This window comes from Saccoglossus kowalevskii, chromosome 6, assembly GCF_978046115.1.
Source record: "Saccoglossus kowalevskii chromosome 6, keSacKowa6.1, whole genome shotgun sequence".
Taxonomy (NCBI): domain Eukaryota; kingdom Metazoa; phylum Hemichordata; class Enteropneusta; family Harrimaniidae; genus Saccoglossus; species Saccoglossus kowalevskii.
This window is the reverse complement of record NC_140646.1, coordinates 37,946,364-37,973,212: the sequence shown is the minus strand read 5'-3', so window position 1 is coordinate 37,973,212 and position 26,849 is coordinate 37,946,364. Positions and strand designations below refer to the sequence as shown.

Below are 26,849 nucleotides of genomic sequence, written 5' to 3'. Positions count from 1 at the left end.
TGGATGATGTTTTGGATAATGAGCCATGTTTTGGCACCTTTGTTATATACATTGTTCGTACAATAAACTGTTTTCATGTCTATGCCAGTATCAACACAGACCAGCTTTCTCATACATTAGATTGAACTGCACTTGGCAACGTAAAAATTGAAAAAAAATCATGGACTTAAAATTATGATTTCTATCAATTTTATATTAACACTCTTATACAAAACATTATTGTAAAGCAAATTTAAAATCTAGCAGAGATCAGTCCACCTGAGGTATCTATACATGGCCGTAGTAGTACTGTATGAGAAGTCAAAAATATCACTTTTTACGAAAAATTACAAAATATTCATCAAAATTACAATGTAATATAAATATTAACTTACAAAAAATAAATTCATCGGACTGTTATGAAAAAGTAAACTTCACTTTAGTTTTATTGCAAGCAAATATTTTCGTCCACATGTAAACCCTTGATGCGATATGATATCAGTCATGTTTTTTCCCATACACAAGTTGAAACTGTGTTCTTTCACCTGTTAGGTCAAGTCGCTAATTAACCAATCAGAATGCTGGATGGTGCAAACGTGTTCAAATTACAATAGCTCATTTAAATATGTTAACAGTTCGGCAACATCATGGCCAACTCAATATTGAAGTAATTTACACCAATGTTGTAGCCAATGTTTTTTGCCATTCATTGGGTGGGAAAAGGGTATAATCATCTAAGCATTTTTCACTAAGTAGAAAATAGCACTTTTTACCAAAAATTAGAAAATGAACAAATCTGTAAGAGATCCACCCAAGGTGTCTACATATAAAATATCAAAGCAATCAGCCAACCGTTTTAAAGAAATTTAAATTTATTATGAGAAATGAAAAAAAAATATTCTTACTTACTTTTGAGACTACAACTACAATAGGCACACCCAGGTTATGTGTTAGTGTAGTTTCTCCTAATGGAAGTATAACTTTTTCTTCGTCTGCGGTGGGCGTGACAGCTGACGTCCTTCGTGGTGAGTTATCGCCACTCTCTGGTTCTGTATACTCTTGAAAATGCTTAATCACTAGAAAAGATGAAAGATGAGTGACACATTAAATGTGATTGTATGGATAGGAAATAACGAGAGTCTTGTATCAGTGGTTGTATTGCTCAGCTTAGTGTAGTCATCCACTCTGCAACAGAACAACCAATAAAATATCACAAACAGGATTTCAAGCTCATATCTAGTACTAACTGGTAAAGCGTAACAATGATGTACTGGTAGTCACGGCTTGAAGTGGGTCCCATGAAACATATACAATACACTGTTTATGTGAAAGGTTGACATGCAGAGTGACTGTGCAACTTTAAATAGAGCAGTGATAAATGAAATAATGTTGTGAACACAGGAAAAAGTCAGCTAAATTTATTCAGTTACCAATAACCCTGTTTAGTTTTTAGTGACTGTATCACTTATAAACAATAAAAGATGCAGATAGATTATAAATAAATGTTGAAGTATTTAGCATATAACAATATGGCGTTATTTCACTTTATACAGGTTCTGTCCAAAGTGACAACTCTTAGGAATAAAATTATTATATCGTACAAAATTGTATAATCCACATATAAACCAGTTCAACATTTTGCATCAAACAACAAAACAAAACGTGTGTTGTTCACATACCAAGTTTGAATAAAACCAGCCCAGACATTCCCAAGAAACATGCAGGGCAAAAGTGTGGGAAAAATGAACACCAGTCATTCAAAAGTCATCAAAATGAAAAACACATTCATGTGACATGATATACAATTATGTTTGTATCAACTTTTATCAACAAAATTAGTCAAAGTTCGTCATAGGACACATGAAAATAAAACACTACCATGGGTGCTAGTCGGACATTTTTAATCAAATCACAAAACAAACTGACATACCATTAATGATGTTTATACTAAGTTTGATTAAAAACAGTCAAGACATGCCTGAACAAATATGGCCTGGGCATGTCTCAGAAATAACAGCCAAACTGAAAAACATGCGTATCCTAAAACATGGGTCCTTTTTTTGGACTTTGTCTGATGGGGTCATACTGGATTGGTTAGCTAATGTACATACACTTAGCATAACAAATGGTCTTTTGTTTTTTATGCATTTCTAAAAGTGCCAGAAAGTTTGATAGACAGAGTCTGATATAAAATTTGTAGGACTAGTGATGAAAGATAAATAATATTGCTTGAGTCCCTACGCTTAACATTCTATTCTAAACAATATATTACAGTGTAAAACCTGATGTCATACCATCAGTACTTGCAATAGAGACTTGCAAATACATGAAGTGCTCATATTTTACAGGTTTTTCATCGCTTCATAGATCTATTGTTAGTGGATTTTATTTATTTTTCATTATAGTATCTAACCACACCTGCAGGTATCCTACTTATCCAATTTATGACATCAAAGTGTCCTCCATGGGAGTGCAAGGTAGGTCTAAGCATCATTTTACTAGACAACCATACCACACCTTTGTTAACATGACAGCTGTCACATAATATTAAACCTACAGTTTTCTTTGTGCTGCAGCTTTATGAATACATTAGAGTACACAATTGGTTATTACAGATGCATAGGTGAACATATTGCCTGGGGTTTTAGTATTAATTGTGATCGCCACATTTTAGGTCACACAGATGGTGGATAGTAATGTACATGTCATCAACCAGTTTAGCAATAAAAAACAAGCAGCCTCTCGGCTGAGATAGCTCCGCTGTTAGCAATGCACATTTCAATTAAAGAACAGAAGATATCATTAGAAAATGAACAATATGCACAGTATAAATGCTATGGGACTTGCTGTTTTCAACAAGAATTCAAAAATATCATTTTTCACCATAAATGATTATGGTTTTTAACACGAAGTCGAAAATATCACTTTTTACCAAAAATATTCATCAAAATTAGATAATTGAAGATATCATGAAATGAACAAATTTGAGAGTGATCCACATGTAGTACATATATGTAATATCAAAGCAATTGGATTTGCGGTTTTTAACAAGAAGTTGAAAATATCACTTTTTATCAAAAATGACAAAAATATTCACCAAAATTAGAGAATTAAAGATATAATTCCAAAATGAACAAATCTGAGAGAGGTCCACATGTAGTACCTATATATGTAATATCAAAACAATTGCACTTGCGGTTATTAACAAGAAGTTGAAAATATCACTTTTACCAAAAATTACAAAAGTATTCACCAAAATTGGAGAATTGAAGATATCATCATGAAATGAACAAATCTAAGAGAGGTCTACCCAAGGTACATATACACCAAGTATCAAAGCATTCAGGCTTGTAGTTTTTAAGAAGAAGTCGAACAAGTAAAACATTGACACGGACGACGAACGCCGACGAACAATCACTCATATGATAAGATCTGCTTGACAAAGTCGACAGCGGAGCTAAAAAAATTCACAGGTTGCTTGATAATCACAAGAATATTGCCAACTGTCACAGTGAATATTTTCGACACAGACTGGGTTGGGTGAAATACATGTCAATTTGATCGACCCAACCAGTTCTGGGGTTCCTCTTACAGGGTAAGAAAAATATAACCATGGTAACCAATAATACGTTGTTTATTTAACCAATTCCTAACTTGTTTTATATAATAGTCCCTTCGCAAACGGGAAGAAGATAGGGATATAAAAATCGCCAAATTTTCCCCAAGGTTTAATTTAACCTTCTGTGGGTGATGACATGTTGAATGCTAATCATTTCTCAGAAAAATTCATGTTGAAAGTGATGTAATTTATTAAATTTAAATGTATCGTTACTATTCTGATTTAGGCATGGGGCAAGAGTGGAATGTTCTAAAAGTGACACCTAAATTTGAAATACTTACGAGTTAGTTAACATTTAGTGAAAGCTCAAGTAAGCATGCATGGATTACTAAAATGGGACTGTGTCGTCATTAACATATCAAAAGCTCATCTTTATATTCACATTGTGAGAATCTCATCCATACCCACATCACTTGATAAGACGTATAGAGCAGAGAATACTTGAAAGAAAAGTCAGCAGGACAAAACATCAATAAAAGAAGCTATCTGGAAATGGTAAATGTAATAAATTCATAAACTAAATGCAGTCTGTAAACATACATTTTGTATGAAAGTTGCCATGACAACACTTACAGTTTGCAGTTTAGGGCATCAGACAGATTGTAATTTACATAACCACTATTGACCAGAATAGCGGTAATTTGGCAACACATGTTTTGAATATCAGTGCCATAAACAACATCTACATTGTAATCGCTGTCCCAAATGAGTCAATACAGTAATATTCGGATTCCTAATAATGTTAGTGTATTTTACATGACAGGACTGAGACCATCTTATAATAATGGCCATTCAATGTGATAACCAAGTATGAATATTCAACAAGGTCCAATTAAACACTTGCAGGTTTTAAGCATTTTGGGCCATTCAAATAACATATATCCAAGGCAACAGAGAATAATACGAACAATTTCTACCATCAGCTTATTAATACTAAATATTAAGTCTCAGTGAATGAACAAATACCAATTTGTACGAATAGAAACAAATACCAATTTGTACGAATAGAAACAAATACCAATTTGTATGATTACAAACATATACCAATTTGTACAAATACAAACAGGTGAATGTTTGACAAATTACAAGATTTCATTTCAAAATATAAATTGTTCAAGTTGGGGCACGTGCTTTTCTGGTTTAATATTTTTAGTAGCATCAAAGAACATGGCTAAAAATAACATTGTCAACTGATTTATTTTTGCCATTCTCAATTCCCTAATATGCTAATTATTTGGTGTTCATTCATGGAGACAAAATTTAATGGAAGTTATTGTCTAAAAGATCCCAATGAAATGAACAATGCTATGAAATTTTATTCATTACGATTTGTAAAATACCAGAAAATTAATCTCTTGTCAAATTAAAGCAACTCACAGTAGCTGCTTAAGGGACAAATGTAAAATGTTATACTAAAGACAGCAGGTAACATGGGACTCACAGCTTGCATGCCAGCAGTAAATCAACATTAACACAATTTAATTACAATAATGTATAAATGCTGGTTTATTCACATTCAACAAACACTGTCAATTTAAGCATAGTATGATAATTTTCAAAACAAAAATAGTTGATGACATGGTTACTTTATAATCCCGTGCAAGGTCCTGCCTTGGGTTTGTAAATAATTTATCCTATTCCATGAGCCCATCACCAGGTAAGTAAGCCTCTTGTACTAGTTTCCATGACAATGAATTTCTTATCCATTGCTAAGATACCAGCAGGCAGTTTTATACGAGTAGAAAACATACTGTATAGTGGTGCTAACATAGAAACGCCTAGTTTTATTACAGCTTCTCAGACGAATTCAAAGTACAAAAGTAATTCATGTCAATCAGAAAGCATATTGAGGTCATTGACCTTTAACATGTCATAATTCACAGCAGTAACAGCATCTTAATAGGCTATATTTTGTGTTCATTCTATATTCTGTATTCACCATTGGCTGCAAATTGTCTTTATTGGTTTTGATTTGTTTTATATTTTTTAGAAAAGTTTTTATTTTTTGTTTTCCTTTTTAGATTGTAGTTTTTTAATTTCTTTCTGTAAGACCCTTTTTATCTTTTCCTAAGGATTTTATGCGTCGAATAAAAAATATAAATGTAAGAATGGAAAGTCTGATTCACTAGATGTGATGTGATGTAATGAGTTAGCAGTCGTTATAGTCACATGGCAAACAAAATCTGAGAGATAGTAGTGAGTACCATCTGCCACATACAGATGGCATACCATAAACATGCAAGATGAGCTATATTTTATGGTCAAGAACTTAAAAACACTTCAACACTTCTAAACAAAACGTTTTACTGTTTTAGATTTTTTGACTTGTTTTGGAGTTAAAATAACGCAAAACATTGAATAAGGAGGGATTTTGTGTCAATTAAATAGCAATTTAATACATCTCTGAGAGAGTTCAAAACAATTGGTGAGAAGACAACATTGCACTGCAATATGATAATCTAATTAAGCATAATATTCAGAAAACAAGTTGACTCTAGAAATAACTTGAAACGAGTTACCAGTAGATCTAATTAATAAATCAAATTTCACTCAAGTTGCAACTTCCATGGGACATGCAATCTCATACATTAAATGACACAGCAATGTAACTGTCAATGTGAAATGAGATGAAACTGCCATGTAACAGTCAATGTGAAATAAGATAAAACTGCCAAGTAACCGTCAATGTGAAATAAGATGACACAGCCATGTAACCGTCAATGTGAAATAAGATGACACAGCCATGTAACAGTCAATGTGAAATAAGATGACACAGCCATGTAACCGTCAATGTGAAATAAGATGACACAGCCATGTAACCGTCAATGTGAAATAAGATGACACAGCCATGTAACCGTCAATGTGAAATAAGATGACACAGCCATGTAACCGTCAATGTGAAATAAGATAAAACTGCCAAGTAACCGTCAATGTGAAATAAGATGACACAGCCATGTAACCGTCAATGTGAAATAAGATGACACAGCCATGTAACCGTCAATGTGAAATAAGATGACACAGCCATGTAACAGTCAATGTGAAATAAGATGACACAGCCATGTAACCGTCAATGTGAAATAAGATAAAACTGCCAAGTAACCGTCAATGTGAAATAAGATGACACAGCCATGTAACCGTCAATGTGAAATAAGATGACACAGCCATGTAACCGTCAATGTGAAATAAGATAAAACTGCAAAGTAACCGTCAATGTGAAATAAGATGACACAGCCATGTAACCGTCAATGTGAAATAAGATGACACAGCCATGTAACCGTCAATGTGAAATAAGATGACACAGCCATGTAACCGTCAATGTGAAATAAGATGACACAGCCATGTAACAGTCAATGTGAAATAAGATGACACAGCCATGTAACCGTCAATGTGAAATAAGATGACACAGCCATGTAACCGTCAATGTGAAATAAGATGACACAGCCATGTAACCGTCAATGTGAAATAAGATGACACAGCCATGTAACCGTCAATGTGAAATAAGATAAAACTGCCAAGTAACCGTCAATGTGAAATGAGATGACACAGCCAAGTAACCGTCAATGTGAAATAAGATAAAACTGCCAAGTAACCGTCAATGTGAAATGAGATGACACAGCCATGTAACCGTCAATGTGAAATAAGATAAAACTGCAAAGTAACCGTCAATGTGAAATGAGATGACACAGCCATGTAACAGTCAATGTGAAATAAGATGACACAGCCATGTAACCGTCAATGTGAAATAAGATGACACAGCCATGTAACCGTCAATGTGAAATAAGATGACACAGCCATGTAACCGTCAATGTGAAATAAGATGACACAGCCATGTAACCGTCAATGTGAAATAAGATGACACAGCCATGTAACCGTCAATGTGAAATAAGATAAAACTGCCAAGTAACCGTCAATGTGAAATGAGATGACACAGCCAAGTAACCGTCAATGTGAAATAAGATAAAACTGCCAAGTAACCGTCAATGTGAAATGAGATGACACAGCCATGTAACCGTCAATGTGAAATAAGATAAAACTGCAAAGTAACCGTCAATGTGAAATGAGATGACACAGCCATGTAACAGTCAATGTGAAATAAGATAAAACTGCCATGTAACAGTCAATGTGAAATAAGATAAAACTGCCATGTAACAGTCAATGTGAAATAAGATAAAACTGCCATGTAACAGTCAATGTGAAATAAGATAAAACTGCAAAGTAACCGTCAATGTGAAATGAGATGACACAGCCATGTAACCGTCAATGTGAAATAAGATAAAACTGCAAAGTAACCGTCAATGTGAAATGAGATGACACAGCCATGTAACAGTCAATGTGAAATAAGATAAAACTGCCAAGTAACCGTCAATGTGAAATGAGATGACACAGCCATGTAACCGTCAATGTGAAATAAGATAAAACTGCAAAGTAACCGTCAATGTGAAATGAGATGACACAGCCATGTAACCGTCAATGTGAAATAAGATAAAACTGCAAAGTAACCGTCAATGTGAAATGAGATGACACAGCCATGTAACAGTCAATGTGAAATAAGATAAAACTGCCAAGTAACCGTCAATGTGAAATGAGATGACACAGCCATGTAACCGTCAATGTGAAATAAGATAAAACTGCAAAGTAACCGTCAATGTGAAATGAGATGACACAGCCATGTAACAGTCAATGTGAAATAAGATAAAACTGCCAAGTAACCGTCAATGTGAAATAAGATAAAACTGCCAAGTAACCGTCAATGTGAAATGAGATGACACAGCCATGTAACCGTCAATGTGAAATAAGATAAAACTGCAAAGTAACCGTCAATGTGAAATGAGATGACACAGCCATGTAACAGTCAATGTGAAATAAGATAAAACTGCCAAGTAACCGTCAATGTGAAATAAGATAAAACTGCCAAGTAACCGTCAATGTGAAATGAGATGACACAGCCATGTAACCGTCAATGTGAAATAAGATAAAACTGCCAAGTAATTGTCAATGTGAGATAAGATGACACACGAGATGTCAAATTGGAATCCTCAAAAGTTAAGATTAGGTTGGAATTTAAAAGAAGCATATGTTGCTGGAAAAAAACATTGTCACAATTCTATTCGGACGCCTTGGGAATAAGGCCAAAAGAACATTTCTTTACAAGAGTTGTTCAGAGAATAAACAGAATATGCATCAATTGTGTTCACAGGCACATTCATGGGGAACAAAATTGATGCACTGCTCTGATCGTGCATGTATTTGCTGAGAATTCTGAGAACTCAACTTAAAATCTGTCATAAATACTGAATAAACCTGAATTCGTGTGAAAACAAAACGCAGTATATTAAAAGACCACTATTGTGCCATATATTATTCATGGTAACACGCATGATTTAAAGCGTGGTGGTCGTCGCGCAGCGAAAGTTCAAATTTCATGTAAATAAACAATGTATTTTACACGCGCTATATACGTCGCTATGAGTCCCATATTGAACAGGGCGCGGCACGACGACTGTCGCCCTTTATGTTTATGTTTCAACAATACAAATATGCGTGTTTGTTTTCAGCTGTAAGGCTGAGATTGATGGAAAACAAAACACAAGTTTGTCACACATTCAATACAACACATATATGATGGGCCTAATAAAAGTATTGTTTTTGAAGTATTAAATGCTGTCTGAGTATGTAATTTGCAGCACGAGTAAAGGATGCTAGCTTCAACCTTATCTATCTGTCCCCTATTTGACCAAATTAGCCCAATGACCTTTAAGTGGAGTCATCACAGGACATAGCTATGAGCCTTTACATTTTTTTTTGTATGCGTTATCGTTTAACCAAAAGAGTTGTGTTATTGATTTCACAACAGAGGGAATGCTATGTCAAACAGCCTTCTAAATATAGAAAGACAGCAGCAAATAAAAATTATTGTTAATCTACAGTATTCTAATTATATATATAGACAAATATGAACAAAGAAAACATATGAGACTGCCACACAGTGTAATACATAGATGTCGTTCCCATAATGCAATGAACATAGTTGACAATATTAGAAACCCTAGCTAGCATTGTAGAAAAACAGCAAATTATTTTTTTCCCGTTCTCATTTCCTGAATTAGATTTTTTAATCATGATAATGTTACTGTAAAACTTTCTTTTTCACATTCCTGTATCAAACATGATTCTTATTTATGAACATAGTTATTTTTCTGCAGATTTCTTTACCCATGACCAGTACCCTTAAGCATTACCTCGGTACCCCTAATGGTCACCTCTCTACAGTATTTCATTTTTTTGAATAATATCATCTTCAAGTTATAACCTGTTGTACTATTCTGACTGAATGACCCTTATTGTGTTAACCAGATGCAAAGGTGAAAATGTGAGGTCAATCACCCTGCCAGGACACGATAAAAACATGACTCATAGATTAGAAACTTCCTCTAACAAATTTAAATCCAAATATCACAGTGGCTGCTATACACCACATTCCATGACACCAGGAACTACGTTGTAAACAATAAACCTCTGATGTTGCCCTCGGCAATAAACTTCAAATCTCGCATTCTACTGCAAACATGTTCATACTTGTCCTGTATCAATCAATAAATCAAATAGCGAGTGGAATTCTTGACATGTTTTCACCTTATAGTGCCATTCTATGTGTATTTATGCAATATCCCATTGTCAGTGCTGAAGACCAGATATTATTTACATGTAGTTGGCATTTGGTTCAAATTATTTTCACGTATCCTGTGTAGAATGGTATCATGTTTTGGTTTCACACAGGAAAACAAATTTCTTACAATTTCTAAAACAATTTGAAATAAACATTCAAATGTCAGAAACTCCAAAAAAGCACACTAAATTTGAAAATTATCGGGTAACTTTCACATTTCTTGTGTTGACACATTTGGTGTCAATACAAAATATACTCACTGGGCTTGTCTCCTATGTTTGATACAAATGCCATTGTGTCTTCCATGATGCAACACCCCAAACACAGTGCAAGTCGCAAGGTATTAAGAAGCTTGCGTTTTGTTGAGGTTTCTCTAAATTTCTTTAATCTGGAAATTCTTTAAAAATTAAATTTAGATTAAATTAGATTCAGAATATAACCCAGTCTGTTCGAATGAAGATATTATGCTTACAATTTGTTCATCAAGGTATGCAAGATGCATAACAATTCACCAACATGTCACCTGAGAATAAAACGTGGTCTGCTTCAGATACACAAGTACGCATTTCACTGATGGCACTTCTGGGAGGGGGCATGATTGGATCTAGTGGAAAAACTGTGCACAATTTGTTTATTTCCATTAGTTTTCAGTTGGATATTTTTTAGAACAACCCCCCCCCCCCTAATTAAAATTTATTTATTTTTTCAACATTTTCCACTTTCAATTTTAAGAAGACATATTTTTAAGACACAATAGAACAACCACTTATGCTTATCATTTGGCCTGGTGTTTAAAATCTTTGGATACGCCATGTGTCAATCCATATAGCCAGAATAATTCAAAAGGGTTAATTACAAGTAGAAAAAGATGCATAACACACTGACAACATAAACACAGATTCTTATTATAATATGTCTGAGAGAAGCAATACTTTGTTAATTGCTGAAAACACCATCTAATTATGTAGTAATGTGTTTTATTAAAAAAAACAATTCTGTAAGAATATGAAATCCAATAAACCTAAGTTAATGTACTGGAGTAAATTGTTAGTGAAATATGTTGTTACCACAGAGGGAATACTGTAAACTATTTTGTTTTCACACAAGACACATTTAAGACAGATTTGTGAATCTGGGAGAGCTGTGAAACTTTTCAGTATTAAACAGTTTTTTGGGATTCTCAACACAGTGAGTATCACTAACTTTTATACTGAATTTTGTACACAAGAAAGGCATAAAAATGGCAATAATAATAAATAAATAGAATTACAGCTGTTGTTACAAAAGCTGTTGAGTAAATTTAAGTATAGCACCCTAGAATCTGTAAAGTAGATGATAGTCAATAATAAATTCAGATATAACAATTATGAACAGCTTTGGAATAAATTAGAACTCAAAATTCATGATAGTTGAAACCAAGTGAGATGATGTAAAACACCCAAGAACAAAATAAACCCCTACTGTAGTGCAATAATATATCTACTTATGTCTGAAACAGTTAACAGTAGAAAAAGATGCATAACACATTCTTTTACTGCTATGCTACACATGGTATTAAACACCCTGTTGCTATACACCACACTAGTATAAAATGACCGACAATATGAGTTCTCTCAGCAACAGAAAATCATTTGAATAAAAAATAATCTGAAGACGCCAAAAATAATGGTGGGAAAACTGAACTCAAAGAAGTGGCAATAAACTACAGACAATTGTGACTATTTATCAAAGTAAACTATATTTTAACATTCCATAAAATTTATGATATGATACATTACCATGGTAACTATCATTTTTAAGATCAATAATTCAATGTTATTGACAAGGATCAGAGAATTAATTGAAAAGAATGTTGACCATGAGTGCCAAAGAGATACACAGTATAATTACTAAAAAATCATGATCCAATAATCTTCTATTTTCTAGTCACTAAATTACACATATTTTATGAAAAACATAGCTGAATAATTGTAATTGATATACATTACAATACAATATAAAGTTTGAGGTCACAGTTGAATGGAACACCTTAATATCATGTTTTAATCACTGGTCTAGGTACTATGAGCTTAGCTCAAAGATCTACATTCTGAATTTTAATTTCACAATACATGCTAATCCATTACAACCAATCCAATTTAGAGTAAAATGCAATTTACTCTCGCTGCAAACATCTGTATCAATTTCTTTAGTTTATGCTTTTTTTCGCAGTCTTGAGAAGCAATACTACAATATTGCTAGTGAAACAGTATTGCATGTTGCAATAAAGTCATTCCATTCTTTCTTGCGATGAGAGTGGATTCTTTATTTAGGAAATGTTTTATTAAGCATTTAAAAAATACAAACTCGGGCTCTGTTAATTGTGCACTAACACTAGAAAAGTATTACATAACCTACCAGGAATCAGGATGGCAGTGCAATACACTAATGTGTTATTACTAATCTATATAGTTCTACTAAATGCTTGACCTCATTTTATTACAGTACTACTAGTACTACTTTACTACTAATAGATATGCACTTCAATATTCTAATGTCCCAGCCATCATACCTCTAATGGGTAATTTTTAAGCTTTCCCTCTGCAGTTAAAAACAACTTTTGAATAACAAAATGAAAACGAAAATAAAAACACACACCTGCATTGATAATGGAAAACAGATCAGAAACATGACAAAAGCAAACAATTATAATACAATTAGCTACTTACATTGTTTTTCTAATTCATTTGTTTTCTCTGGATCTACTTCTAACAATTCTATATGATCTCTAAGAATCCTGGCCCATTTGTTTAACGACTCCATAATTGTCCAGGGTCTTGACATATCCACAACAAGCATGACTAGTGTATGTTCTAAACTATTTGGTGTTAGGGCAAATTTTAAAAGGCGTTCAAGCCGAGTATCCCCGTCCAAAATCCAAACACCACATCTGGTAACATCTAAAATACAACAAAATAACACTAGTTAGTGACAAGCTAAATATATATACATACTCCTACTGTACTGTAAACATGCATACTTTGAGCAAGGTAATTTGAACTAGAGCAATATTGCCTTCAACTCGCATGAACTTTCTTTTCAAACATGTTTGTAATTCTTGTAAATATCATGTTATAATGATTTCCTAATAATGTAGGATTCAGATACACACTGCAATACCACATGTAACATTGTAACTTAAAATACTGTGACAAAAGTAACAACATTTCTGATATGATATTATGATAACCGAGTGTTTTTAGATCTGATATCATATCATACAGTACACTTTGAATTCCTGCATGCCGTTATTCTACGTCCTCAATTGTTCTATCCTTGTACTAAATCAATACATCTTAAATCAGCAAGAATACAGAAGAGGTAAATTAGCTAAAAGGGTGATATTTCATGACTAAGCACCACTTTTACCTTCAGTATTTGTATTATGTAGGCTTACATTGAAAACAGATGTATTGAATAAACACAATGAGACAACACAAATCAAACATTGCCAACTGACAGGGGGTGACATTTTAAAACAAATAAAAGAGAAATAAGATTATATAAAATATAAGCTTGAAATTAAGTAAATACTGAGTAAATACTCTGGTGACCCATACCACTACTAAGAACAATTAATTTTCAGGGGTTGAACTTCATAGAGGCAACGTAGGCATGATGTCTAATAAGTTTGCCTTAATGTCCTTCAAAATTTCCTGTATATTCCTATGAATTGCTGAGACCATAACTTTGGCTGAAAAAGGGAGCCATCTCAAAGCTGAAGTTCAAGCTCTGAGTTACCAGAGATCTTATTCATCTATGGCTAAATAAAAAAAATGCTGTGATTTCTACAACATGCTTTTCAAAAATAGAGTACTGGTAGCTGGGGATTTTTCTATATACTTTTTCTTTGTTACAACTGTACAAGTTTAATTCTTTTTTAAATAAGTGATTAAAGTTGTTAAAATTACCCAGTTTTGCAAAGTTCTAAAAAATCTTATTCAAATATGGCCAAAAATGGTTTAGGCTCGGCAGGGTATGTTATAGGAACCACTCACAATTTTTTTTCTTTGCCGTAATACATTCAATGCTGCATTAAATTGGAATTTATGATTCAACTGATTTCCGATGAGAGTAACTATAAAAACATTTTAATTTTAACACTTTTTGTGAATGAATAAAATTATCTAAAATTGATATTGTAAACAGTAGCTCCACACCTTTGAGAAGCATTGTAAATATTATGGCGTACATTAAATTTTCTATTATGCATGTGGATACATGTGTACCAACCAGGCCAATGATACCACAAACAAGCCATATGTTGCATTACACATTATTTACCCTGCCAGGGGCCCCTATTATTTGCGTGCATGGCTTGGTTTATATCATAGTAGACATAGTAGAACAATAGGAATGACGGAGAAACTTGTATAAACAATGTTTGTTTATTTAGAGGTGTATATACTTCAACATACTATATGAAGAATTTGAGGGAGTGGGGAAGCGAGATATCACTTCAGATTATTTATTTATGCATTTTGGGATATCTACTGAAATGACACTCTGGTTGAATGAGGATATGCGAGAATTTTTGATTTAGAATAGCGATAACAATGAACAGTGCCCCCTATTCTGCCAACACTGAATATTTCAAAAAAGTTTGCCAGTTTCGGACAGTCGACTAAAGACAACCAGACTTATCAAATTATTTGAGAATGCCTGAGAAATGGTTAGATTAACACATATAATACTCCGATGTCGACTAACTGGTCCGAATATGTTAATAATAACGAAACTTACTGAGCGTAACTTAAACCCGACCTTACCATTGCCGCCATATTGAAAGCTCATCACATCTCGGAAAAACAATCTCGCGAGAGTGATCGGGGTCAGGTCATTCTGCGAAATTCTCGTGTCAGCATCTCAGCTTCATAACCTATAGGTATGTGAAAAAATTGTGGTATTTTCGCTTTTTCACAACGGAAAACCAACATTTTTTAGATTGCTTATTCATTATAAAGGTCTTACAAGTCCCCGAGTGTGACGGTAGCTATGTACACCGTAAAATACCTTTTTTTAGAGCTTTTCTCATTCACCTCTTGCGTTTGATCATCTCTGCGACTGCGCGAACCCGAGCGAAGTAGGAATTCTGAAACCCGGAAGTAACCGCGAGTTGTGAGACCTTTGTGATCATCGCTTTGTTATTGTCTGTCGCCATAATAGTTTATACATATCCTAGCAACAACAAAAGCCTTTGTTCTCACTTGTCCGAGAGTAGAAATTATTTGTGCAGTTTCTGTTCTCCTGATTAATCATATATATTATATATATAATTTAATAAATACTTCAATATTGACTACTGACAAATTAAAAACATTTCACTTTCTTCTTTATTACAGACAAATATTATACAATTTATCTTTACCAAGACTTACAAGACTGAGGTAAGTTTAATAAATTTAATATATACTATAATACAGTAAATCTGCTGATATTCACTGGATATCAATTTATCAAAATATCTAATTAGAAAAATAAGACCAGGTGATATTACTGATAAATGAAAACTGTCGTAGTATCCTGTAATCATATTACCTGTTAATACAATCAAGGTTTAGTAAAACAGACATAATACCCAGGCTAATTACATGAAATGGGACTTTAGTAACATTATTTTTTTCCTTGACCTTAGGAAATGTATGCTTCTAAAAGTGTTGTTTGTTGGCAAGCTGATAAGGAGGTGAATGGGCCACCCTCATACCCAAGTACTCACTATTGGGCATCAATGTTGACTGGGAAAAACCAGATAATTTTGATAAGCCCCTATTATGACGGACACATTGTCAGACATTTATTGACTTTACTTAATAGCAAGATGGGACATATTGTTTGCGATTCTTTTTTTTTCTCTATTACCATCAAGGAACATTTTTGGCTGTTTCATTTAGCATATGATTTAATTTTAAATGTTACCTTTGATTATTCTTCAATTTTTTTATTAATTCCAGAAGAGTATTGGAAATTTCGCCATTATTTTTTTAATTATTATGCAGGTGGTTTAAGGCTTGATGCTTCTTCTCTGTCTGGTACATCAAGTGAGTCAGAAGATGTTAGTAGTTCATATGTACCATCTGACCCTTAAATTCTGAAATAAATTTTTTTTACCACAGTAATAATGTTGTATGTGATATGTAGAACACTCCCATAAATCAGAGTTTATAACAGGAAGTTGCAGACTCTTAGTTTGTTCACCTATTTTATTTGTTTTTGTTCGGGGGACAGGTAAGTGAATCAGCCTAAGTGAAAGACACATTTAATAACTAATAGTAACACTTATCTAACAATATACTTTCTCATTTTTTTCATAGTCACTAACATTAAATATAAAATATTAAGATATCCATTACAAATTCAAGATATCCATCACTGTTTCAACCAGGTAAGTTGTATTTGTTTAAATGATTAATCCATTATGTCTGTTTCATCCAACTGGCAGTCATGTATGAGTCCAGTGTTCTCCATACCTCCAATTTCCTTATAGTTGTTCTGTATACATGAGAATCATTAATTCTTCTTGAAATTGATGGTAATCTGTGCACAAAGAAGGGTGATATATTTTTTTTTCTGGAGAGCACTGGAGTAATACAACTGCTTTCATATGTTACAGTTCTAAAATGGCAACATCACCCAGTGAAGCCGAACCTATTGAGGTAGGTACTATTATATCTAATGGCCAGGTTATGGATTTCTTTAATAGTAAGGGACGTAAAGTCACTGCACTCTGGTTGATGAATCAACATGCCTGTGATAAAATCAAAGAAACCACGTATGAGAGATCGGTAACCAATCTGGTATCACGATACAGAAAGTTGAATAAAAGCAAAAATAATGTTACTGGAAAAATGAGATTAGAAGAATTCCTGAGTGCCAAGTATACATTTCCATCAATACCAAGCAGAGCACAACCCCCCCACAAAAAAAGTAGCATGCTGCCTGAACCAGAACTCACTGGAATAGAAACGTTTCTTGAAGTTTCCAAGTCACTGGCCACTGAAGTCACACAATTAAAATCGGAGCTTGGCAAGGAGCGAGAAGATTTGAAAACTGCCAAAGAAGAGGTGTCAGTGGCAAAGGCCACTATCAGATTCAAAGAATCTGAAGAAATAAAGTTAAAAGAAAAATTAACTTGGCAGAAAATGGCCAAAAAAAGAACAACACAAAGAGAAGATTATTGGAGGGGTAAGTTTGTCAAAATGACGGAGGAGAGTGACCCCAAGGTGCTGAAAGACGAAAATAAAAAGTTAAAACAACAGATTGTTGACATGTACCATCAACTTGACAACTTGCATGAAGAGCTAACTCAGCTGAAAGATGAAGTTGTCGAAATATATGATGAGGAAGGGAAGAAATACACCCCGGAACTACAAATGTGTGTTTATACTCTGTTGAAACACCACGTCAATAGTCAACATGTTGGTGAAGTTATCACAAGCTGCCTGAAACTCGTGCATAAAAAGCCGAACAAAGTACCATCTGCATCAACAGTGTCGAATATGAATATTCAACGTTTGTGGTTGGCCCAGCATCAGCTTGGAGAAGAATATTCAACCAAAGAAGAAACCACCCTCCATACTGATGAGACCTCCAAGTATGGAGATAAATATGGGGCTTATGCTGCACGTGACAAAGATGGGGCTTACTACTGCTTAGGTCTGCGGGAATTACCCACCAAATCCGCACAAGACACATTGGACACATTCCAAACTATACTACAAGATATTAAGACCAGATCCAGTGTGTCAGACTGTGATGTTGGGAAGAAGATCTTGGGCCATATTTCCAGTACTATGTCAGACAAGGCTGCTACTGAATGCAAGTTTAACAGATTACTCGACATTCATCGTCTGCAGATTCTTCCTGAGGTCAAGCCCAATTACCATCAATTGACAGAAGAAGATCGCAGTTCAGTAGACCATCTGATGAACTTCTTCTGTGGGCTGCATAGTCTGGTACACATGGCCGAAACAACCAGGGGCGTGTTCACTGCTTTAGAAAAAGACCATTTTGAGAGTAGTGTCCCCCTATTTAGTTCAGATTTTCGTCGGAGAGATGAGCCAGGCACACTTGCTTTAGTTAGAGTAGGGTGTAAAGCTTTTGCTAGGGGAGGTGATGAGAAGTCAGGGTGCCACAGAGCTTTTAAAACCTTTGTTCGTGATTTTTTAAAGGAGAATAAATTTCTTTCTGTTCCTTTGGTTCCTTATAGAGGTAACAGATTTAATATTTTATTTGCTAATGCTGGCCATTTGTATTTTTTACATGATCAAATGAAATCTTTTCTTTTAAGTTATCCAAAGAATAATTTAACAGAGTGTGTATTATATTATTTAGATCAGGTTTTTTTTGTTGCTGGATGTCGGGCTCTAGGCTTAGTTTCCAAATTTATTTCAACACCTCTGTGGAAATTATTAGAGAATAAAGAAATACACATCATGGATATGGCAGCATATTATCTCAAATTGGTGACATATTTACATGATGCTTCAATGAATTTGGATGATTTTATGGAGGGTAAGATGTTGCCATTTGAAGACATACCCATAAATGAAGACCCAGTTCACAGAGCACTGACAACACCAAGTGCAGTATATGACCCAGATACAAGAGCCATTCTTGGGACATTATTACCAGCTCTTGCTAAATTGGTGAAGAAAGAGTTCAAGGACCAACTTCCTGGTGGTTTGTTGGAGGCTGGACAGTGGACAGACGAAATGAGACAACGCGCGCAAAGTGTTGAAAAACACAACAAATATGTTGAGCGCATTTTCGCTTATCAGGACCAGCTATTGCGCTTCAAGCCAAATGTGAGTGTTTTGGCGTCCGAGGCATACACCATGTTCTGCCTGAACAGGACAGAGCAATGGCTGTATGCCCAAGATGATGCTACAGCTAGAAGATTGGTAGCTGCTGCCAGGAAAGGTGTCAAATCTATTAAAGAAGAATTTAAGGCCAGAAAAATGGTTATAGAAGAGAGAAAACAACAGAATTTGAGAGACCACCAAGAAAAAGAGAAGACCAAAAAAGAAAAAAAAATAGCTGATCTGGAAAAACAAACGCATGAGATGATCCACTATGGACTTTGGCAGTCAAAAATGCAAGTGGACACAATGCTGAGTACATTAAGAACCACCAAAGAAAAAATAGATGCTTTGAAAGCTCAATTAAGATTCCGGAAAAATGTATTAAAACAAGATCCAGGAAACAAGGATTTATTTGTTTTTTCAAGGAGGGAGGGTGCTCGCAGAGTTGCATTGACGTGGGAAGAGTTATCTGAGCAGGTCAAAGCTCTAGTGGACCATGCCTGCGAGATGCCAACCAGTCAATCGCCGGAAACTGCCTTTCTGGTTGGCAAAAGAATTAAACACAAATTTGAAGAGGATGGAAACATTGTTACATACAAAGGATTAGTTGTATCGCAGGTACCAGCTTTGGCTCGATTTGGCACAACTCATGTCATTAACAAACTTAACAGTAATTTTATATGTTGTGTGATAGGATGTAATGTAATAGTAATTTTATTTAGTGGGTGAGGGGTGTACGTAACTTAAAAAATGATAATTAAATTGTAATACCATGTTTCCGTGTGAAAATTATATGTTCTATGCATTCCACAAATATCATACCCAAGTCACCTACAGAGAATTTTTAACATACAAAAAATCATGTTTTGCATCAACATAATTTTAAGTATAATACAAAATATTAGTTCACACTCTGAACTACAGACTACAACATTTAAATGCACTAGTTATCATGTCCATCACATTAAAGTAAGTTTCGTTCATGTTGTTTAGCTGCCATGCCATGCTGTGCCAAACTGTGCCTTGCTGTGCCATGCTGTGTTTTAAATACATCCAGGAATATATAATCATAACTGTGAACAATATTCTTGTGTTATCAATCCTTGTATCTATACAATGTTAATTATTCAAACCAACATAAAATATAGTAATAAACTGATAAGTATGTTAATGTTCAATAAATAACTGGGCCAGTTAAACAAACAAGCAATGACTAAATACATTTTAAACACTTTTTCAGGTCCCTGGCTTCCCGACTTGGTTCAATGTTGTATATGAAGAGGAAAAAATAAAAGCCATATATTCCTATCAGTTACAAGAAGATATGAGAAATGGTGATCTGGAGGTATTAGTAGAGTAATATGGTGAGTGTTAAGTTTTATTTCCTCAAAAGAATAATTAAATGACATACTGGTATGAAATCATCTTCATTGATATTTGATGCACTGTGAGGGGTACTTAAGGCCACCTTTAAAATCAAACAAATATACCCCCTATGTCAGTATGAAAGCTGCTGTTGTGAAATAAAGGTAATATTATATCACATCTTCGATTGGTTTAGCAATAAAAGCTCAAATAGGTAGTTTTCGAAGTACTATGCCTAATTTGCATATTTGGCAGAAAGATTTTCAAAATTTGAGTTTTTGATAAGCTGCCATATTGCAGGATGGCCAATTTTTTTTTTTTTTCCAGTGGAACACCACATTCCTGGACCAGGTGAATCACATGCCAAGTGTTGTTTGGCATAAATTTGCATAATTAAAAATGCTTTGTTATAGCTATTTAGAACGTACACAATAAACAGCTGGTAAAGTTCAATAAGACACAAAAATACTGCAACATAATGCATGTAATGGCTATCTAAAATCATTCAAATCAGTGTTTCTACCCACATATTGACACAATGTGTATTAGTATGTTCTCCAGTCGGCAAAGATACAACACATTGTTGATGTAGGACTGTCGACACGGTAGAGGGCGTACACTTCACCCCAGACGTAATTTTTTTTAGATCAAAGTAAATACCCCGTAAATGCAGCGATACTTGTTTTGAAAATTAACATAAAATTATTTTCTCAATAACAGGCAATAAATTGCCATTTTTTATTTATTTTTTTTAATCATGTTTTTATTTTGATAACTAGACAGATAACTCACCGTCCCTGTCTTCATCTCTGACATCCAAGAAGAGATATTCCAAACCTTTGCCCTTCTTGGGTTCGTCCGTACCTTGTATTTTGGCAAGGAGAGTAGTTTTGCCCGATTCATCCTCTCCTGCAATTAAGCAATCGAAATGGTTCTTCAGTGACAGATGTTTCGAACACGCTTACAGGGGTTGAAAAGAAAAGCGAGAAATATTTCTGATGTTAATATAGGAAACTGCACCCACCTAACACGAGAATCGACTTGCAAGATGGCAGCTTCGAGCTTGAATGAGAGCCAACCTCGGCCAAAATAGACGACCTGGAATGCGAAAACACTAGTTAGACAGAGAAGAGAAATGTGCGATGCAAGACGGTCTATCATCGCTCCACTTACCATAAGTTTGAGCCACTTTCTTGTCCATCATTCAGATCAACACTGCCTGTCACCGCCGCCTTCTCACCGATCGGCGCCATGTTGATTTGAGCTCAAACGACCCGGATGCTGAACAAAAATGGCATGCGCAGAACGTGATTAATTATTCATGAAAGCCAAAGTAATGATGTCATTGTCAGAATGATGAAAAGTCAAGTCAATTTATTTTTATAATTGTCGTCAAAAGTGTGCTTATGAACCCATCCATATTTCACTACTGACTATTACTATTAAAACATGCAAGTTTATGATTACAGTAAGTCTCGGAAGTTATTAGAGCATTGTTACTCGTATTTTATTACAGTGTAAGTATATGACGCCCACGTGTAATCGCATGTTTTAATACACCGATAGCAATGACAATACAATAACAGTAAGTAATTACTGTTGCATGTCAGAAAGCAATCTAATACTGTAAAGTACTTTATTTTCACTTGGAAATTGTTTTCACTATTTTCGCTGAAGAGTAAATCAGTGAAATACATTTTTCATATATTTTACATTAAACTTATCAAAAAACAGTGAAAATAAACTCCATACATCAGACAAAATGTCTTTCCAGCGAGAATTAATTCCAGATAAATTATGTACTAGTATTGTACAATTTAAGGTGAGATGGCTACGTAGCACATTATTACCAACCTGATTTACTCTCACAATACTTTGCAACGCTGTTTTGCTAACTTTTCACTGCATCATTTCCCTGCAAAAGGGCATGTGTAGTTTATATTCTAAATCGCATAAAATTGATCATTAAGTATGAATTCCATCATTCGTTTTCCGTGGAAGTAGGGGTCTTTAACATAATTACTCATCAAATTTCTCTCCGCCGTCTTATATTTGCCAGTCTATTTGTACTGTACTACTCCATTGATGTTATTTTAGTTGATACATGTGCACATTTCAAGCAAAGGTTCAGTATAAATGTGTATTCAATTCAATGCAATTGTCATCTACCACAAATCATATAGAAAATTAAACGTTGCTTGGATTGGTCCAATCACGGGAGAACACCCGTCTTGCAATATGCACACGTGACAAGCTGACCATTTCAACTACACACGTGCTGATTACGTGTGTGCGTACATGGGAGCATGTATGCATACCAAAACGTATGCATTCGCCATCATTATATATATCCGATTTAAAAAAAAAATTATATAACATATTTTATATCGACTATATTTCATATTAGTGTGACTATCACTATATTTTGAAATGTTTGCAATTACCAGAACTTTAAAGCGCTTCGTCCTGTTCTATATTCGAATTTCGAACACGCATTGCGCGACGACCGTAGCGCTTTCGGAAAACCGATCAAATAAACAGTAAATTAAAACGGAATAAAATACATGGAAACATAGTATTTAAATATATATTTTTAAAAATGGGAGGGGTAAATATTTTGTGCGTTGTGCGTAGGATTATGAGAGAGTGATTTTTTGTTGTTTTGTTGTTGTTGATGGGTGTTGACACGTGTACTTTTAACTGCAATACCCGTGGTATTACTTACGAGAACTGGATATGTCAACACTTTAATATACTATAATTATATTTATTATTATATTTATTATTTACTATAATTAGACATAGTCTTTACCTTGCCGTTTATTCGGTGTCATTTGCTTACAACACTTTAATATATACTGGAACTATTGATCAAACTCGTCGATGTTTATTCCTGGTGAAAATCATGCACTATTTGTTGCAGGATTTTTTCATCTCCGTGACAGAAACTCTGAAAATGACTTACGTAATTGTCCCGCCAAAGTTTCGAGTGCAACATTTTTGAAATGATTAAATTGCAATATTTCACATTGACAACATGTCTTGAAACGTTTGAACAAATACATCAAAAGTTACACAAGGTGACTTTGGCGTATATGGGGTTAAGGTGTTCACGGGCATTCGACTTATTAATAAGAGCGGCACAATTATCACGTTTTTGTTTTGTTTCAAAAATGTCAAATAATTATTTATTTAGACACGAGACATTGACTCTGGGGATTTTTCCGTGTATGAAATTCATGTTATATCATTATTTCGTACAAAATATTATTTGGAACAACCATAAATGCCAACCTTATAATTACATGTGATTGTTTAACCATACAGGAACTTATGATAAAACATTCTTACCATATGAACCAATGGTAAATTGCTTAAAATATCTTTTGTGCAAAAAACAGTTCGGTGACGATAGCTTTTTATCTAGATTTTAACTAAAATAATATGATACAAGTCCAGGAAATCTGGCGATAAGTTTTAATGGCAGCCAACTACCATATTTTAGCCGTCGGTAACATTATCACTAAAGTGAGTAGAATAAACAGTGTTCTCGACCATTGCTTCATTGTCAGACTATAGATACACGAAATGGGTAACCAGTTTCTGAGTCTGGTGCTTGTCTTTAGTCTGGGAACATTTGTATTATTTCGTTTTATTGTGGACAAAGGATACGGATTAAAATTATTCTCAGATATAAACTTGTTAATTAATTCATCATTATAACGTTATCTTTAGGCTGATAAAAAGAATGGTTTCGTATCGGTGTTTTAATTTAATCATCAACCACAGAGGGCGCTGTCGATCCTTAAACACGGCACCAATAAACTGATTCATACAAAGCCTTCGATCTTGCTGATCTTCATGTATATTTCCATCACAAGTTCATTATGCAAGGTTTACAGCACCATCGTGGTTAAACAAATAAAACACTATGGCGTTGAGAATGGCAACGGTAAGGTCAGGATATCTCAGAGACTGCGGCACGAAATTTTACATGAGGGGCGAGATCTGAAATCTATACCCTCTGAAATGCTATTCTCTGCATTTTGAGGGTAAATTTTGCTGACACAAAAGGTTTCAGCTTGATTTGCCCCCGGTGTATACTGGCGCAGTCGGGCGATTAATTTGTTTTTGTAGTTTAAATAAAATAAAAAAATCGCGAAATAGACTTCCACTTTCATTTAGCGAAGTTTTTTATTTTATTTAAACTACAAAAACAAATTAATCGCCCGACTGTGCCAGTCTACTCCCGGTGCTGCCACCACTGTATCTGAAGTGCAGGAGTTACTGAGCCTATCAAGTTGTAACAATGTCAGCCCAGACAAAACATTGCAGAAGCGTTGACACGTACGAGCAAGCCGGTAGTCTTAACGACTCTATGCTTGACCTGACAATTGGACCAACTTCAGAAAATTAATTTATGAACTTGTTTGTTAGACTTGAACCCTTGATGGACTTGAACTCCACGTTGAATGATTTATGACTTGAACATTTGATGAAGTATTGAAATATTTTGTCGTTCAGAATTTGGTGACGGAAATGCATAGAGTTGACCCCAAAGCAAAATACTAATTTGGGCACACACTAAAGCAGAGCAGAATGTTACATGTCTGAATTGTTTACTCAAACATTTACTTTGCCCAATGCCCTGGTCATAAATTCGGATTTTTAAGCGTTCAACAAAATCGGTCAGCAAAAGAAAACCCAGAAAAGTTAAAACGCAGTTTCTGAAGAAAAACTTACCACCAACTTTTGTGTCAAAATTCTTTGCATCAAAGGATATAAAAAAAAATAGTAACTTCGGACACGCATTCAAGCAGAGTAGGATGAAATATGTCAGATTGTTACTCCAAGAATTGCAGGAAGAAATAAATTTAACGCAAAAGTAAAACAAACATCAGTTTTTCGGCACTTGACATGGTAACGATGGGCATGATGTTTTTGATTAGATTTATCAGATGATCAATATCTTCGTACTGATGTGTTTTGTGTCAAAACATTTACGAATTTATCACCCATAGGCTTTTCAAGATACCAATAAATGTAGAGCACATTCAACAACTTCAAGATTAAATGCATTTATAACTTTTGCTGGTTGTGCTTCAAAGTTGTTTACAGCACGAAAACCTTCCTTGCAAGAACAGTTTTGCATCCAGAATAAGCATTTTTGCAAACAGCGCCACCTAGAGTCAAAATTGCAACTATGTACCGCAAGTAGTTTCCTAACCTTTTCTCCATTAGTTCTCTTTTCATCACAAAATAGTCCCGTTTGAAGTATGCACTGGGAGAAAAATAGCCAAATTTTCTGAGTAAAAACTGAAAATTGACTGAATTTTTTCTGTTGGCTATAAAATTAGGGTTCATTTTAAGAAATATTGAAGCATACGAGGAAAAAGTGCAGACAAATAAAATCCAGCAAATACATCTTTATTTCCAAATGTTACATTCAACTCATCAAAAATCAGTGAAAATAAACTCTATAAACAAAACACAAAATTCAAGCATTTTACAGTAGAGAGTTGGACTGATTTATGCTACAAATGACAGATACCCAGCCTGAGAATGCTCTGACATTTCATCACGTGAAACTAATAATTATAACATTTGAAATTTTTAGAATTAAGAATTTCAACTTAATTTGATGTCAGCTTTAACTTTTTTCAGTTTTGATGAATGAACAGAACATTTTCGTTTTATATATTTAAAATATTCTTTATTGTAATTTCCTGCTATATTAATATAACATTTTTTATACAAAAAACACCTATCACAACAGTGACGAGTTATTAAAATTCACAATACAATACATAATCACTAAGGCGAATGAAAAATAAATATTATTAGTAGCAGATTTTGATAAAGTTAAAGATGCAATATGGTAACTATTGTTTATGAGCATATTGGATTCGGTTGCTTTTGCAAGCGTACAGGTATGTACCAAAAATATCAGTTTATAATGCATGCTGTTCTAGTCCTATTTAAAAAAGAATTTTAAAGAACAAATCTTATTCAACCTAGCAACAAGCTGCAGAGGATATGGTGAGAAACGCTGGTTATCAAGTTACTGTGACATCTTCCACTATAAAGAATGGAATTCTCCATCTACAAATTGGTAAATAGGAGGACTAAAATAATATGAATACACTGCAGTAATGAATTTGTAAATGAAATTAGTATGTTCTAAGACTATACTGTATTTACTGAAAACAATACACGTATGTACTTTAACAAGACAGAAAAAAAAAAAACTAATAATATTATCCGGACTAAGATTTACTCTCATAGCGCCTCTAAGAGTTCTACTGCAATCAGTTCTACACAGTCGTCCAATGATAATTTTCTCAAACGTCGAACGTCATGCTTTGAATGCAAGAATACA

General features: G+C 34.2%; 1 protein-coding gene across 3 annotated transcripts in view; it reads right to left on the bottom strand.

The window, feature by feature from the left end:
* LOC100373816 (cytoplasmic dynein 1 light intermediate chain 2-like) overlaps positions 1-21,751 on the bottom strand; it is a 29,631-nt gene extending 7,880 nt beyond the window's left edge. For all 3 annotated transcript variants that reach the window (XM_085500503.1, XM_085500505.1, XM_085500502.1), the window contains exons 1-5: positions 21,644-21,751; positions 21,495-21,568; positions 21,263-21,379; positions 12,974-13,204; positions 889-1,055 (exon numbers count right to left, since the gene is read on the bottom strand). In XM_085500503.1, coding sequence (XP_085356629.1) covers positions 889-1,055; positions 12,974-13,204; positions 21,263-21,379; positions 21,495-21,568; positions 21,644-21,723 — 669 coding nt within the window. In that variant the 5' untranslated portion in view covers positions 21,724-21,751. The remainder of the gene's footprint in view (positions 1-888; positions 1,056-12,973; positions 13,205-21,262; positions 21,380-21,494; positions 21,569-21,643) is intronic.
* Positions 21,752-26,849: the final 5,098 nt, after the last annotated feature.